The following is a 17,549-nucleotide window of genomic DNA, read 5'->3' as shown; positions in this document are numbered from 1 at the left end:
TTGGTGAAATCATTCCTGAACCATTTGTTTCTTCGTATTTAACAAAACCTTTTTGTACACCTTCTTTTTTACGTGAACCGAGGAAGCATGTCTGTGACACTGAGTTCTGTCATAGACAACGCTTAACCTCACTCTACGTGACTTCAAAACCGAGTCCAGAATATTTCACAACGACCCTTAAGGTCATACCGACGCATGTACCAAAACAAAGCACAATTTACCGTCATCTTGATTTCGGGTCCCCAAAATCAAAATACGAACCTAACACTTGGAATGTACACATCGCCAAATTTTACTCGAAGGACCATTAATTAGTAGGAGAATAGCACTGACCCAGGGCTTAATCGCTTTCGTCTTCACGTTCCAACGGCGTCAATGGAACTTAATTTACTCGAAGGGATTGTCCTAATTTCCATTTTAGTGTGGGGCAGCCCTAATGTGAGTTTGCAGTCGAACGTTTGAGATAAGTCCTCACTCGGGGGAAATTGTATCTAAGTCGGTGAACGTATCAAAAATTGCTATCGTACCTCGGTGACATCGGTGATATTGAGGTTTAAGGCTTTGAGGCACTTTTATAAGTTAAGCGCTTAGAGTAAGTAGTTTTTGGATTGGGATATATTTAGAATCAATTTTGTGGAAAAGAACGAATTTGCTTGGTTGTTTGGCAATTTGGAATAGCTACACTTATTTGGAATAGCTAGGGCCATTGACATCATAACCATTATGAATGGAGTGTGTGTTAAATACCACCACTTTTCCTTCATGTTCCTTTCAATATTTCCTTTTGCCTTCAGGGGCTGCGATTACTCTTTTGAACAGTCCCATAGCCAGCCGGGGTTGTAGAAGCATAAAGCCATAAAACAGGGAATAACGATACCAAAATATTTTCTTAATAACTTAGTTATTTAATACCTGTATATCTTACAGTTTGCGATGCAAATCAGTTAGGTGATACGGTAGTTAATTTGAATTTATAATGAATCTAATGAATTCGCTATCTACACTAGGCGAGTACTTAAATATGCTAATAAGTACCACGAAGCGTGGGTATGCAGACTTTCATATATAAGTAAGTTCTTTTTAGTAAAATAATGCACTTTCATATTCAATGACAAAGTTATACTCTTCTTTTTGGAAAAGGACACAGATGTGGTGAAAGGTTAGTGCACCCTACTGAATTTTGTAGTGCCAGTTATAATAATTTATTTTATGGACATTGTCGCATTTAAATGAAAAATATCATCGAAATTATACAATACATAGTAGGTATTCAAAGAAAAATAAGGGTGCAAAAGAATCGATGCAGAACATATATGAAAGTTATCATTAAAAAATGCTCGCATTATCGGGTAAGCTTAGTATGAAAAATAGTTTAATAACTAAGGTTTTTATCTTTCTCGCAAAAAAAACCCTTTCTATAGTGTTTTATATTATACATATTTTGTTCATATAGGTATTATGACCGTTCCGCAATCATTAACGCTGACTACAAAAAGACAAAACAATTTGCCAAAAGCTCTTAATTCTAGAACTACTCACCTTGTCTTAAACCGCAGCACAGGATGAGTACAGAAAGCCATGCCGTCACTAGAAACCGCACCATCGCCTAAACGTTCCTTATCACATCACTTAAACCATCACTCGGAGTCTTCTTATCACTTACTAGCACTATTTTATCACAATTTTAATCTTCCGAACATTTTTCAATTATTAAAAACTTCACGGTGAACGCCGGCTAGTTTATTGTCATGATGTATGCTGGAACAAAGAAAATAAATAATTTAATAAATTGGTCAGGTATTTTTATTTATATAAGGACAAAGTTGGTTAAAATGCATCTTTATCAAGTACATGCACATAAAAAAATACTTCAAGAACTCTGAATTATAAATAGTTCAATGTGTTTAAAGGAAGAGTAAGACTGCTTGTATTGGTCATCTAGTGGAAATTACTCCCGTGGGTACTCCACGCACCTAGATAAAAGTAGGCTATAGCTTCCTCAATAAATGGTCTAAGTAGATATATTATATAACACTAAAAGAATGTGTCATATGTATTCTTGAATTAACTTTTGTTGAAATAAACAAACATACAAGCAAACTCTTCAACTTTTTACTATTAGTAAAGATATAACTACATTAAATTAACCCATCATTATACCAGAAAATAAACAAAAAAATAACTATGCGGTGGTACTCCATAAAGAAAATTAATGAACATTTTCAAATTACGGAACGTGCAAATACTTGGAAAGTTTATCATCATATTTTAATTAGTATTCAATATGCATAAAGAGCGCGCCGCGATCGCAAGCTTTAAAACGTTTACTTCGCCTTGAGCAAAGATATTACAGAAAATAGATACCTTCTTAGTCTCGGTTAAAGTTTATATCATAAATCTTTTGATATTGAAAGTATTTGATTTGCCTAGTTAATAATTGAGGTTTAAAATGCACTTACATGGTTTCAATATAGTCCCAATATGGAGGGAATTGGAAAAGTCTATATTACCTCCGAATTTTCGAAACTAAAATAGCAATACCGTTCACTATTGCCTTGCCAATATTAGTGAAAGGAGTTTAGTAGAACTCACAGTCTAGAACATACTAGAATTTTTCAATGTTCCAGTCATCATCCTCCGAGCCTTTTTTCCCAACCATGTTGGGGTCGGCTTCCAGACTAACCGGATTCAGCTGAGTTCCAGTGCTTTACAAGAAGCGACTGCCTATCTGACTTCCTCAACCCAGTTACCCGGGCAGTGTGTCAATTTAATATGCCATAATTTATGTACTTCCTCCCAAAATGTGACCTGGAAGCTAACCAACCCAAATTCTCAACCCGTCAAATCAATAAAAACATCCTCCAAGGAAAGCAAAATCAACAAACCGTTTTCCCAAAGCGTCGAGGCGGCACAAACCTAGGTATTTGTCTATCTCTAATACTAAGGGACGGTCTTATCACCCCACATCAGAGCTACACGACACTAAAGGGTTGCTACCGTTGAACATTTTATTCAATGGACCTTCAATATATCTTCGCGTCTGGTCGTATTTCTACTGAAATATTTATTGTTAGCAGTCCGCTTGACTGATTTGATTCACTTTCAGAGGGTGTTATCAAGATACAAATGTGTGTAAATCAAGAGAAGGCCGTGTGGGATGTTTTGCGTATTGTTTGGGTGAGATACCTGTAGTTTTATTTTTCTCCTTATTTTGTTAAGTACCTCAGGTTACACCATTTTTTAAGTTCAATATGAAAACTACAGAAAGTCTAGATTTCTATCTACGAAGCTGCTAGGGCTAGTCTACAGGAACATGTAATTTTTTAATACTAACTCAGTGACTCAACCAATACTTTTTCGTTTACAAAAATATATGTAATTAACATAGTAAACTGATTATTTGAAAAAATGCATAAATACTTTTTACCCTAAAACTGTAAATTCGAATTTCGAATATCCTTTTCTAAAACTAAAACTTACAACAGTACAACTATTTATCCGCCAGTAATATATTTGTTTTGAATAAGGAAGCCGAACGCGCCATTTGTCTAACCCGTCGTTGTGTAAAGATAAAACGCGAAAGGGTTCACCTCCATCTATTCTATCAGACTGTATTCTGTTCTACGTGTTACTAAGTGCTTGGAGCGACAACAACTTTGTTAATGGTATCTTTATTTACTATCTGGTTATTGAATGGCATAATTGCAATGTGGACGTCATCAGATCATTAACATGTAAGTCCAGCGGTAAAGACAAGTCGTCCCTTTGTCCAGAAGTGGGCGTTTTTAACCCCTTGAATGCCGGTGCGCGGATCCACGCGAGACACAATCGATTTTCTATTGTTCTCTAATTAGCGGTATTCAAGGAGTTAATTGTGGAGACGTTATCAGCTTCACCATGGTGGACTTTTGTGCCTAACATGAATATGAAGCATCGAATAAGCCTTTGCCCTTTGTGCACTCTCTTTGCCCTACAGATACTTGATAAATTCTACACAGCATCTAAGTAAAAAAACAACCCTGCTTGGCAGTCTCCGCACTATTTTGTACTTCGATATTCATAAGTGTCGAGACGTTTAGATCGTGTGGTCATCCATCAAGCTAGTAGCGACGAATACTTACAACAGTGATAAATGACGCAAGATGACCTAGACGCTTGCCTTGAAACGGTTACAAGCCTACACTTGCATCTCAAGGGACTGGGATGTGATGGATCTTAGGATTTTTTAAGACTGTAATTTGTTTTATTTTTGTTGTTATTAAGACTGTCAAGAAATACATTATTATAAGAGTATTATTTACTTTAATTAATGAGGCTGTTAGATTGCTTTTCTTTGAGTGTAGATGATATTTTATTATGTACTCGGCAACATATCTCTCTGACATCAGAACTAGCAATCACATTTAGAGTATTATTTTTGAAAGTCATTATGGGTCTGTCGTACCTATATTGTTATTATGTTCACTTAATAAAATGCTCGATATTACCACATCTCTATAACCTGAACATTGTGGTCGAGACTTATAGTAACGAAGATTCTAAGATCGTGAAAATACTAAAGTTCAGAGTTTACCAGCACATCCCTAAAATATGACTAAACATTTTTCTCAACCAACCTTACCCTTTGCCAATCTTAAACGTTCAAAACAAAACCTCAAAAAACCGATACACAAAAACAGACCGTTTAATACGCAAAGTAAACAAAACAAGACACAAGAAGCCATACCTTAAGCTCAGCCGCAGCTGTTACTCCAACTAATTAACTTCTGCTAAGCTAAATACTTAAGACTCACGTAATTATTTCTCGAGATAGACTCTCTTACTTTAAACAAAAAGCAATAACGGATGGTTAATTGAACGGCAAGTACCAAGACTGCGCGAGACACGTTTTAAAATGAACATTGGCTTCAGTCGAGTTAATAAGGCAGGAAGCTAAAGTGTTTGTCGAGAGCTTTTCAATTAGCTAGGAATTTTGATAATGGTTTGCCCGTTGGATTGGGTTTGTTAAATTCTCTTTTAGTTTATCTATGTGGAATTGAAAACTAAAAGATTTTGTGAATCATCTATATATATAAAAGGAAGTCGTGTTAGTTACACATTTTATAACTGAAGAATGGCTGAACCGTTTAAGCTGAAAATAGAGGGAAAATAGATAGCTTAGACCCAGGAGAAGGGCATAGGATAGTTTTTGTTGCCGGTGAAACCGCGGGCAGAAGCTAGTAGGTAATTTTTTTTAAATAAATAAAAAATATAAAAAAAGTTCATCTAAATCCATTTTCAAAACAGAATAAAAGCGTAAAGAATTGCAGAATGTTAAACAATAAAAAATACGTTCCATTTTTAATAATACAGAATTTTCCCCTCTTTTATATCTAGCTTTACAAAGAATGGGCATTACATTTACTTGGCGAGGTAAAAATGCGTGCACTTGACATAATAGCCGACACCACTTCTCATTACTCAACGTTATAGCAAGTGAAAGCCATTAAACTTTGATTGAAAAATGTGACAGTTTACGTCAGCACTTTATGTTTTTATGTTCAAGCATTCTGAAGACTTCGCTTGTATTGCATTTTGTTCAAACTGTAATTAATAATTTCAAAAAGTGCAAATAATTTCTACACTTTACTTTAATCTTCAGTTGTTTAAGAGTGCAAGAACAACAAACAAACCAGTTTCTTTTATTATAACTTAATACCTATCCTTGAAAACCTACTTACTAATTAAATAGTCGTTTCAGGAATTTAAAAATTCACGAGGTATAAATCACACAATTTAACGCAGTACTTCCGTTCTCCGTTAATTGTATAGTAAGTGCAGCTAAATGTGTAGTAAAACTATGTATATACTATACAGCTAAGTCAACTTATACCTCATTTAAAGCAAGCTACTATCTTGGAGGTATACTTAATGTATAGGAAGTAAATTGCATCTAGGTACCTATATGTATAGTACTTCTATATACTATACAGTTAAGAGAACTTATGCCTCGTTTAAAGCAAGCCACTATCCTGGATGTATATATGTAGGTATATTTAATGTATAATAGGTAAGTAAATTGCAACTAGGTACCTGTACGTATAGTACAAAAATTATAATACTATACAGCTAAGTGAACTTATGCCTCGTTTAAAGCAAGCTACTATCCTAGGGGTATAGTAAGTGTGACTACGCGATTACTTACCCCCTGGTCTTGTTACTGCGTATCGATTTTGTTGAACATAAGCTTTCAGGCCGAGTATTTTCTGTTATCTTATGGGGCAAAGCATTTTGCTCGACGGTAAATGTGAAATGAGACGCCGGAGAGAGACTATGTAAACTATCTTTATGCATAATATGCACTATAGCCTATTACATCTATACCTATACTCAATATCATAAAGAGGAAAGAACTCTGACTGAAGAAGATTGATTTTAAAAAGTCTTTCAACATTAGAAAGCTACATTATATTATCTGCGAGTAACATAGGTTATATTTTATCCCGGTACAGGTACTAGTTTCCATAGAACGCGGGTGAAACCGCGCGACAGCAGCTAGCCTAAAATATCTTTCAAATGATACCGTTAAAGATAATAATGTATGAGAACAGTAATAAATATCTAAAAGTACGCTTTGGACGACTAAAGTTAGTCTTTGCAACTTATTCAAATACTTATTATACCTATGTGTTAGGACCACAAAAGTTTCTTGACTGTTTTATCTAAAGTATCAGTATTACATATCAACAGGTCTAGCTGTTAAGGTCAGAATCCTTCAGGTCAGGTCCTTGTAAACTATCGATTTTCAGCCGCATCTAGTCTTGAAGCCGACCTCAACCTACATAGTTGAGAAAAGTAGGCGGATGTGAGGCGAGCGTGAGATAAGGTCTTTAAAAAGTTTTATATAGATTTAAAGATATCGATAAGTAGCAAATAATTGAAATTGGTAGAAAGTGGCGAGGAATGGACATTGACAAGTAATATTATTTTTGAAAAGAGTTAGTTAAAAAATTAAATTCAATATTAATTTATACAGGTAAGGTAATATGTAAATGTCTATGTAAATAAACGTTTGCTTTTATTGCCAAATTAAAAATAAATTAGTAAGGTAATTAGAAGAGAGATAGCTGAGGTAATTAGAAAAGAGGTATATTTATGTTAACAAAAATCAGATGAGACCCTAGGCAAGTTAACTTAAATGAACTTAACCCAGAAGTAGTTAAACAAATTCATGGTAAGATGAATCCCTTAACAGTCCCATAACATTAGGTCCCCGTAGTAATTCCGTTTTACGTTGATGACTAAATTGTGACCCCAAGTGTATAGCGACGCGATCCTAAGGGTGGGCGCACACTTGACGTTGATGGTGCCTCGGAATGTGATAAATTGAATTATTATTCTCTTTGAAGTGACTCTTTTATGAGCTCAGCGAGTGTATAAGAGGTTTTATGTTAATGAGTTTCACTATTGTTTTAAAATGAGTAGGGTCGGGCGTGTCATTACATAGACTTGGGCTTGTCTGTAATAAACAGGTCCTAAATCTTGAAAATTCTAGAAACATCTAAAGCATTTTATTTTCTTTTCAATCATCCGCTTCTGTACAAATTATCTCAATGAATTTTTCATGTCGAGAGGTCCATTTTTAATAAAATGGCGCAATCAAATCCATCGCTTTTGATCTTCGCAGCAACAAAAATTTACATAATCTTCCTTTTGTTCATCAGCTATAAATAAACAATGAAAAATCTAAAGAAAGGTAATATCCGGGTCTTTCGTCCTTAGGCCGGGCTTTTATAAGTCCGATTTATCAATTGTAGCGTGCAAAGATATTTGAAGTCTTTCAGGCCATGATGAATTGTCAAAAGGAGTCACACAAAGGAGTTTTGTTTGTACTTACGAAAAACAAAATAAACATACAAATACACAAAGACGAACATACAATACGGGCCAATTATTGTATGTAGGTAGGTACATAACATTGTATCAAAGCAAGACAATGATTACAAAATGAGCTTTGTTTTGCACAACTTCAATAGGGCTTCAATTTTGAAGGCTTTTTACATTTTTCATGTCCAAGATATACATTTTGAATGGCAGTAAAGTTTAAAAATTTGAACTCGAATTAAATACGCTTTTAAATCGGTTCAGCAGTAACATTTTTTTTTGCAAATAAGTTTGTCATTACTTCATATTTTTTCTGTGTATGCAAAAAAAAATCTACAATTTATTTTCTGTTTTGCACTAATTAAGTAGAACTCTTTTTCACGTGATATTCAATCAATAAATTAGTGATTTTATACTTTGACCTACATTAATTTGCAAACATACGTATGTACATTTTGCCAACTTTTTCTGCACGTATTGCGTCAATCCTTCTTGTTGGCAATCTGGTCCGATTTATTCGCATCAATCTCTATTACGTCACTGATCTATTGATGAATGACTTTACGAGCACCGTGTTATGTTACTACGCAGTATTTGTAGAATACAAATATTATTTCAGCTTAATAGAATTGATTTCTGTGAAGAAGAATTTTGTGTAAGGAGTCCAAAAAAGGTCCATCCAAATGGTAATCATTTAGGAATCATTTTGGCTTTTGTTTTTACAGTTTCGTCAATGGTCTGCATAAATTTGTGAAGGCGGTATGGAGAGCTATCAGTTAAGAAACATAAGAAATAATTAGTAGACAAGAATAAACAAACATAGTTTAGAAATCCTAAATCCTCTATAACCTGTATTATTAGACGTAATGTACGAAATTAATTATTACTTAAGATGGAGCTTATTATTTTGACTCAAAAAACCTGCTTTTGGTTTTATCTCAGACATCCATTACCCTTTAACACTTTTAAGCTCTTAGCTAAATGGGTTGCTAATACAGGGGTAGTTCTTCCCTCTTCCCACATATATTGCTAATTTAATCCGTTTCTGACGTCATATACTTATTTACAGGGTGATCTACTTTTTGTTTACGAAAATTACGTAAATCAATATCGATTCTCGGGAAAAGAACTTTCCCTTATTACTTTTGGAATGTAAAACAGTTTTGTTTAAATGAAAATTACAAAATTGACAGGTAACAAAATGTATCAATAAGATTATGGTTCTAAATCTGATTACCAGATTTTCAATCCGCCACGGTCTATTATTATTGTTGACCTTCAATGAGTATCTGAACAGATAATTGTCAATGAAGCTTTGATAAAACTTTGCAACGATATGGTAATAACCAAGCGAAAATTCTTGAATTACCGGTCAAAAACTGTTTCACTTCAATTTATAGTGTACTAATATTTCAGGCTATAAAATGAAGAGCTCATAAAATCCTCATTTTGGTTATAATTTCTCCGTTTTCATTTAATCCATGATTACGCTGCAACGCAAAATACAAATGTAGCCGCGGGATTATTTCCGCTCGACGTTTTCTTGTTCCTTTGATCTAAGGTGTGGCCGTTAGAACCGCGACTTACCTCTATAAATGGACGCATTTTTTTTTTGGTTACTAACGCTAGTAACATGATCACGAAAATGTTACAGTGATACGTCTAAGAGTAAACTTCATCACCTATCTTCACATTATTAAAGGGAAGACACTAACACTTGCATGACAGTTTATAATAGTGCGGATGTTAGGGAATTATATTTAGTAACTGTTCCCTTATGTCAATACGGAATTGATTTATTTACCTACAATTATTATTTTACTACATTGAAATTATTCGATACGTGTCGGTAGCACCAGTTGATACACTCTCAAGCTTCTATGGCTACGGCTTATGTTACAATTACAACAAAGTTATAAATAGGTACACCAACATTTACCATAGGTACATTTTTATCAAATCATCAAACAAACATTCAACAATGTCCAACAGTAATTTAGTTTAGTATCTGATCAAATACGGTCGAGTAATTAGGCGACACTGTTGCTTCATACATTCAACATTGTTACGTTACACGATAAGGGTCCCTTCAAACAGACCGGCTCGGAGAGCATCGGCGCGCATTTTTCTTTTCACACAGACCGGAGCCGATCGGCTGCGCGAGCTTTAAAGAGCATGCAATCGGAACCAAACGTCAAGAAAAAGTAAACGATCGGAGCCGGTCGGCTCCTCTTATTATTTCACACCGAGCGCCTGCGAGTATTCTTAATGACAAAAATAGTGCACATCCAAAAATAAACCTTACTACAAAACTAAGTACTCGATTTTCAACGTGTTAAGAATTTGCCCTTCTCTCCGAGCCGGTCTGTCTGAACGAACCCTTAAACGGACAAAAGGACGGACGGACAGCAAAACATTTGGTCGATGTTATGCAAGACTAAATGAGTTTTTAATTTCTGTCCGCTTTGTGATAGCACAATATTCACGGAAAATATTTCGTATTGTTGCATGTTTTGACTTTTGATGCGCCTTTGTTTTTTGTTGATATAAAAATGCATTGTGCAAATTGTCCTGTATGACTTTGTTTGTTCTAGTTTTTTGGTTGAAATCCTATTGTAGGGTAACTTTGTTGTTGGAGTGAACGTATGATTAACTTTTGATATTTTTTTCTTTGTTTAGAGAGCTTTTGCATCAATGACAAAATGATTTATTTAGGTACATTTAAAAATCTCGGGTTGCCAGAAATGTAAATCAATGAAAGTACCGTACCGTACTTTGGGGGAGATATTTGTCTAGCAAAATGCTTCAAATTCCGATAACAGATATCACCATCCATTTTTTCGAGCCACAATTGAAAATATCCGTGTCTTTAGAGCAATTTGAAGACACACGCTAGTGCGAAGACAAAGTTCTAACGTATGAGACACTTGCTAACGAGCGGACGGACGAGAGGAAACAGGACGAAGTAAGAGCTCATTTCCACCCACACTTTGCCACTATTCGCTGATTCATCTTTACTTATTTCTACTATCTTTTAAGTTTCTTTAGTGGTGAAGTTTTAGTTTTATAGTTGTTATTCTGTTGGCTATTTTTAATTTAATTTGTAGAATTACCATTCTTTAACGTAAATAAAATATAAATGTAAATATGTATGTAAATAAATTTTAGTTTTGTAAAAAAAAACTTTAAAGTTTTAAAGTGTTTCTAAAGAAACAATTTATTATATTTTTATCATTACATTTACATACAATCAGGTTAGCAAAATATTTACATTAATTGAAAATAAAATAAACTTATATATATATACAACTTAACACTAATATAGGGCATCAAAAAATTGCTCCTCATCGCTGTCACTGGGTAATGTACCCAAAAGACTGGCAGCATTGCCACGTTGGATGGCAATGCTCAACCTCTGTGCGAAATAAAAGCCAGCCTTTGGGTCCCGGGAAGTGTCAACCAGGCGCTGGGAGATATCCCTGGCAAGAAGGTGGGCGCTCGGACCCCACGGCCCTAGAGTTTCAACCCCAAACGGCTCAAACATGTAATTGCCTATAAGGTTACTATATTTGCGCCGCTTGAGGTTCTCTGCTTGTGCAGCGGCGGAGCCAGCACGACATGCAGTTCCGGGAAGGTGAGATGGCGCAAGAGTGTCGACGCATGTCGCGTCCCACACTAAAGTCCTACCCACCTTCCACGGAAATAGCGACATGCCGTCTGGTCTCTTGCCATCGTCGCGTGCCAAGCCATTTGGTTCGAGTACGGCTGGCACGCCGACGGCAACAAGAGCGCGACGGATCACGTCGTTTATGTTGGCATGTCGTGGTATGCGGCCGGCACTCCGGCTGCACGACAGGCCGTGGTGACCGAGGCTGTTGACAGCTTCCCCGCAGTGGCAGCGATGAGGAGAGCAGCATGGAGCACCTAGTCGGAGGCAAACGGCGAGTCTGAAGGTGGTGTCATCAAACATGGTGCCTGTGTTTGAAGACGGAAGTGCAAGAAGCCATAGACCCGACTCCCATTCACCCACAGCCAGTAGGCGCGCTCGCTCTGCAGAAGTCATTGACGTATCGATTAAACTTTTCCGTACTACTCTGCAGAGCGGCTCATCCCACTGTCTCTGAGAGGACAGGTTGGCGGGTAAGTCGGTGTTCGGGCATGCGACTTTCCAAGCGTTTAAAGCCTCAGTCAGGCTTGGCACCTCAAAATTGACCAGTGTGGTGGGTAATATTTTCCTGATCAATTTCTCAGTGCCATGGACCGAGGAAATAAAGGCTGGTAAACTTACACTGGAAATTTTACGGACGCCAAGTCCTCCCATACGGATGGGAAGAGTCGCTTGAGACCAAGCTCTGTCGTCCAAGGCCACATTTAAAATGGATGATAGTGTATGTCTTATAATTTCGTCGATTTTGTCCAAAGGTTGGTGTGCTTCCATAAATGGGAAGCACGCAAGTTATATGTAAGTTTTGGTCCAAAACAGCAGTACCGTATGATGGTGATGGCTGCATGCATATTAATTTTGAGTAGCCTTTCCGAAACATCATTAAAATTTTGAATTTTCTTCTCAATAAAATCCGAAAATGAATCTTCCAGTATAGGCGATCCAAGGAGGCAAAGAGAACTTTGGTCTATCGGTTTAATTTCAGGAGCTATTGCGAGGAAATTTTGAAGAATAGTCTGTCTGTCAGTCGAGTCGGGTATAAAAGTTCACATTTAGATAGGTTGAGGTCGAGGCCAATGTCGTGGAATTTATCTTTTAGGAAAATTAAATCATTAAGAACAGTATCTCTGTTGCCTCCCAGGGTCCCGTCGTCGAGATACCACACGTTAAATTCAGAATTTAGCTGCCGAATAATTGGGTTAATCGCCAAACTAAAATCACAGGCCCGAGTGGATCACCTTGTTGACAGCCAACAGCGGATTCTAACAGGTTGTTCCGATATAATAATTTTGTTGGGTATCTATAGCATTGCCAAAGAAAACTGTAAATTTTGGGTATTTCTTTTTTGACTTCTGCCAGCAAGGTGTCCCTATTCACCGAGTTGAAGGCGTTCTCGATGTCAACCTTCAGGATGACATCTCCTTTCCCATGATTTAGGTAGGTCGACAGGGCGTGTACGGCAGCCTCGCAGCCCCCTTTCGAGCCGTAACCTAGCTGCAGGGGCTGAAATTTTTCCGAAACTTCCTCACTACAAAATTTAGAGCAGATTTTGGCTACCATACGACGGTAAGTAGTCCCCACGGCAATTGGACGAATACCGCCATCCTTTTTGCGCAGAGCACATAGATTGGCTCCGTATAAAACGTCGATGACGGTTTCGTCCACCTTGCCGGAGAGCATAAGGTTGGTCAGTTTTAAAGTCAAGTTTAAACGGACATTATTCATTTAAAATTTACTCAAACACATCGTTTGTCTCAGAAATGTGTACTTTATCAATTCGTCTTTATATGGTTACTATTTTGCAAAATACCTGCGTGGGAACAGTTTAATCATAAAATTAAGTAACAATTTCATATCAAGCAACATACCCGATCTATCATCCATAATTTAATGACCCGTTAAATTAAACTGTCTGACTTAATTGACGTACAACCAGGGCCGTTTACCACAGCAAGCAATATTGCTCCAATACACCGTAATATATCGCGCTTACAACTTTCACACGCAATTTTCAAATGCATATTATTTGCACTTTTATATGCATTACAGTCACGCTTGCATGCGTACACCACGTAAAGTTACGCATATTCATGACTCCAGTACAAACACGAATTTACATAAAGTACTAAATACTATTATCTACGTACATATGCGTACTTTAGTATGTAAATTATTGTGAAATGTGTAAAACCGCAGCGATGTGAACGCAAAATGTATTTTGTTAACGGATTGTTCATGGAATATTATTATTGTTCATAAAGTCGGTTTATGGTGAACGAATTGTTTAATAAGTATAGCTTTCATGAGACACTGGCTTAATAATTATTGTGGAATTGATTATTCTCAATGTTAATTTGAAAAAGCTTACAGTAATTTAATACTCAAATCTTTCGATTTACGAACGCGTGTCATGTCGATCAAAGATATATCACATGATGTAAATCCTTTTAAAAATGATCAGATTAAATGACTAGAACAAGGAAAAAAAAATCTAAAATCTACCTCGCTACCTCATAATAACCGTCGTTATACCTACTTTTTAGTACGCTTTTCTTCCTATCTGTGGCAAGAAAATATTCATGAGGCGCCACTTATACATTCAGGGAAAAATTGCAGTATTCATAGCTGCTGGCATTTAATGAGGTGCTAATAATGATAATTACTGAGTGAAGCTTTTCTCTTTATTTCTATAGCCAAGTAGCTTTCCTCGTACCAGTCATTTTGTAATGAAAATTATTCTTTGAAGTCTTGTTGTGGAGTGGAATACATGGTTTCATGTTTTATGTTGTTTGTGAATTTTGGCAGCGTAGGGGATTATTTAGAGACAAATTTTGAGCATGGTTGATGCTTTCTATTGCTGTGTGAAAAAAATCTATAGGGGATAATTTTTATAACGTAAGGCCAATTTAACATCTTTATGATAAAATTCTGTGACGAAAAACAGATCATCACCACATTCCATTAACTTACGTTTTTTAATTAGTAATGAGCCCCATTTTACCTAAACGAAATCCAGCATTAACAAAACTAAGAAGGTAACTAATTTCATGCAAAGTTCAGTTAAACATCTCTACATTCACTAACATTTCAAACCCAATTCTCAAAAACCTTTGACCACAAAAATATCTTTCCCTGTATCACTATTCACTGCTTTTCCTACACGAGCTCAGTTCAGGAGTTTTCACGAAATTTTCTTTTTTATTTTCGTGTAAAACGAGAGGTGGGTTCACTAGGTGACGCTGCCATATATTGCAGGCCACAGAAAAATGTGAGGTTATCTAGATTCATCGCAGGCAAGTGGAGGGAACGTTAAGACCTAAGCTAGCTCATTTCTCGCGCAGTTGCTTCCACTTCCTTTAAATTGTAGTTTAAGGGGAGGTAGTTAGCTTAGCGTTATACTTTTAGAAAAGTGCCTGGTTATCATAATTGTATGTTGTGTTTACCATCCTTTTAAGTTTTTAAACTGAACCTAACCTAACTTTTTAATATAGATACAGTGGCTACATTTGAAAATGATATTGATTATTGATTCGTGTGGTTTAATAAATACGGAAACCATGATTTTAGAAATAAATAATAATAACTTTGGATAAGAAATTCTTTACTCCCCAACCCCCCAACAAATTCCCAAAACTCGAATAACAAAGACAAAAGACGAACATTTCTAAAATCACCTTCGCGAATCTTCGCGCGTTCCTCGTATATCTTCGGCTGAGTACCAAAGGCTGCTCATTTGTCCACCCCGAGGCTATTAAACACGGTCAGGTGGACGTTCACGAAAGTACACTTCGTACAGTGTGACGGCTAAACTTTTTCTTTTGTTTACATTTTTTCCTCTTTTGTACATACAGAGTTTTGGACGTTGGTACTCGGTTGGTCGGTAGTTAGAGCTTTTACTCTGTTGCGGGAATTGAATAGTTCACAATGAATTTTGTATTCCAGTTTTTGGTGGTGCAGTTTTTAATGTAGGTAACTTTGAGATAGTTCCCGGACGTGTGTTGTTTTTCTTTTTATTTTGGGAAGCGGAAAGTCGTGGTGGCCTAGTGGGCAAAGAACCAACCTCTCGAGTATGAGGGCGCGGGTTCGATTCCAGGTCAGGCAAGTACCAATGCAACTTTTCTAAGTTTGTATGTACTTTCTAAGTATATCTTAGACACCAATGACTGTGTTTCGGATGGCACGTTAAACTGTAGGTCCCGGCTGTCATTGAACATCCTTGGCAGTCGTTACGGGTAGTCAGAAGCCAGTAAGTCTGACACCAGTCTAACCAAGGGGTATTGGGTTGCCCGGGTAACTGGGTTGAGGGGGTCAGATAGGGCAGTCGCTCCTTGTAAAGCACTGGTACTCAGCTACATCCGGTTAGACTGGAAGCCGACCCCAACATAGTTTGGGAAAAAGGCTCGGAGGAGGATGATTTGGGAAGCGGAAATCCAATTATTGTTGGATAATCCCGCATTACAAGGTATTATCGAAATCTTTTTCTAATAGAAAGCAAGATCTTGTTATCTGTCAGTTACTTATGACACAGCTCCTTTAAGATTAATTTTTACATAAAATCACTATCACATAATACCGGTTCGTTTATTTATCTTACAACATAGATCAACTCAGCTATCAACAGGCATAATTGATTATCTTAAACATACTTTTGACAGCACTAAATTTCGTAAACAGAAACAGCGTTCCGGAAAATGACGGCGGCCGCCATTATGAAAAATAAATCAGCTTCCGTCAGATGCATAAAACATAACTTATTTGCTACAACTCCAGATTATACCAGTTTCTTTTTATTAAGACAATTTCTCTTTCTATTTGTATAAAATATTCAATATTTATTATTATTTCTCTTAAGGCTTCTTCCATTTTTATGCGCCACCTGAGATTATGATCCCGCTTGTCAAATTATCTCGGTTTTAAAAGAGGTTATATTTATTCATGAGATATTTTAACATACTCTGACCTCCGGGGAGGTAGCCCCGGATTTTATATTTAAAGGATATTTGTAATTGCTTACTGTATTTCTTTCTTTTGTGCTTAATTATATTGGAGTTGTCCTTAATGAGGTCTTTGTCCTACATCCTACATCCTACATCCTACATCCAACATATATTATAAACGTGAATGTTTGTGAGAATGTATGGATGTATGTTTGTTATTCTTTCACGCAAATACGGCTGGACCGATTGGGTTGAAATTTGGTATGTAGATAGGTTATACCCTGGATTAACACATAGGCTACTTTTTATCCCGGTCAACAGGGATAAACCGTATTTTTATTAATATTTTGTTAAATTAGTATAGACGGCCTCTTTTGAGTTTTGCTGTTTCTTTTTCTGAATCCTGTATTTTTTTGTTTTTAGGGTTCCGTACCCAAAGGATAAAACGGGACTCTATTGTTTTCGCTCCTCTGTCTGTCCGTCCGTCCGTCTGTCCGTCCGCCTGTCACCAGGCTGCATCTAAGGAACCGTGATAGTTAGAGAGCTAAAATTTTCACAGATGATGTATTTTTATTGCCGCTATAACAACAAATACTGAAATACTGAAAACTAGAATGTTATAAATATTTTGGGGGGCTCCGATACAACAAACATGATTTTTTTGTACGATTTATAAATAATGGTACGGAACCCTTCGTGCGCGAGTCTGACTCGCACTTGGCCGGTTTTTTTTATTAGTACGCAGATGTCAATCTTTTTATCATGGATGCTGTCATAGATTTAGAAACCCACTACCGTTTGATAGATAGGCAATAGGTGACACATAATTTTATGCGATAAGAGTCCAAAAACTGACCACTGTAGAGGCATGTAGCTGGCCCTACTGGCTGGAACTAGAATGTGTTAAAGACAAATTTTAGTAACAAAATAAGCGATACTTTAAAAAATGTTTAACATTTTTTATGAATTGATTCCAAAAATTAAGAAACGCTATAAATACTAATACGTAACTCTAAATACTATAACCTCTACATAAAAAAGTGTGTTTCGTTTTTGGCTTCACCAGAAATCACATAATGGTCGAT

General features: G+C 36.4%; 1 protein-coding gene across 2 annotated transcripts in view; it reads right to left on the bottom strand.

Annotated features, from left to right (window-relative positions):
- LOC110384451 (uncharacterized) overlaps nucleotides 1–17,549 on the bottom strand; it is a 52,135-nt gene that overhangs the window by 21,255 nt on the left and 13,331 nt on the right. For both annotated transcript variants that reach the window (XM_049840433.2, XM_049840434.2), the window contains exon 2: nucleotides 1,540–1,758. In XM_049840433.2, coding sequence (XP_049696390.2) covers nucleotides 1,540–1,603 — 64 coding nt within the window. In that variant the 5' untranslated portion in view covers nucleotides 1,604–1,758. The remainder of the gene's footprint in view (nucleotides 1–1,539; nucleotides 1,759–17,549) is intronic.

Source organism: Helicoverpa armigera, chromosome 13, assembly GCF_030705265.1.
Source record: "Helicoverpa armigera isolate CAAS_96S chromosome 13, ASM3070526v1, whole genome shotgun sequence".
In the NCBI taxonomy this organism is placed as follows: domain Eukaryota; kingdom Metazoa; phylum Arthropoda; class Insecta; order Lepidoptera; family Noctuidae; genus Helicoverpa; species Helicoverpa armigera.
Note: the sequence above shows the minus strand (reverse complement) of the source record. Positions and strands in the feature narration are given on the sequence as shown.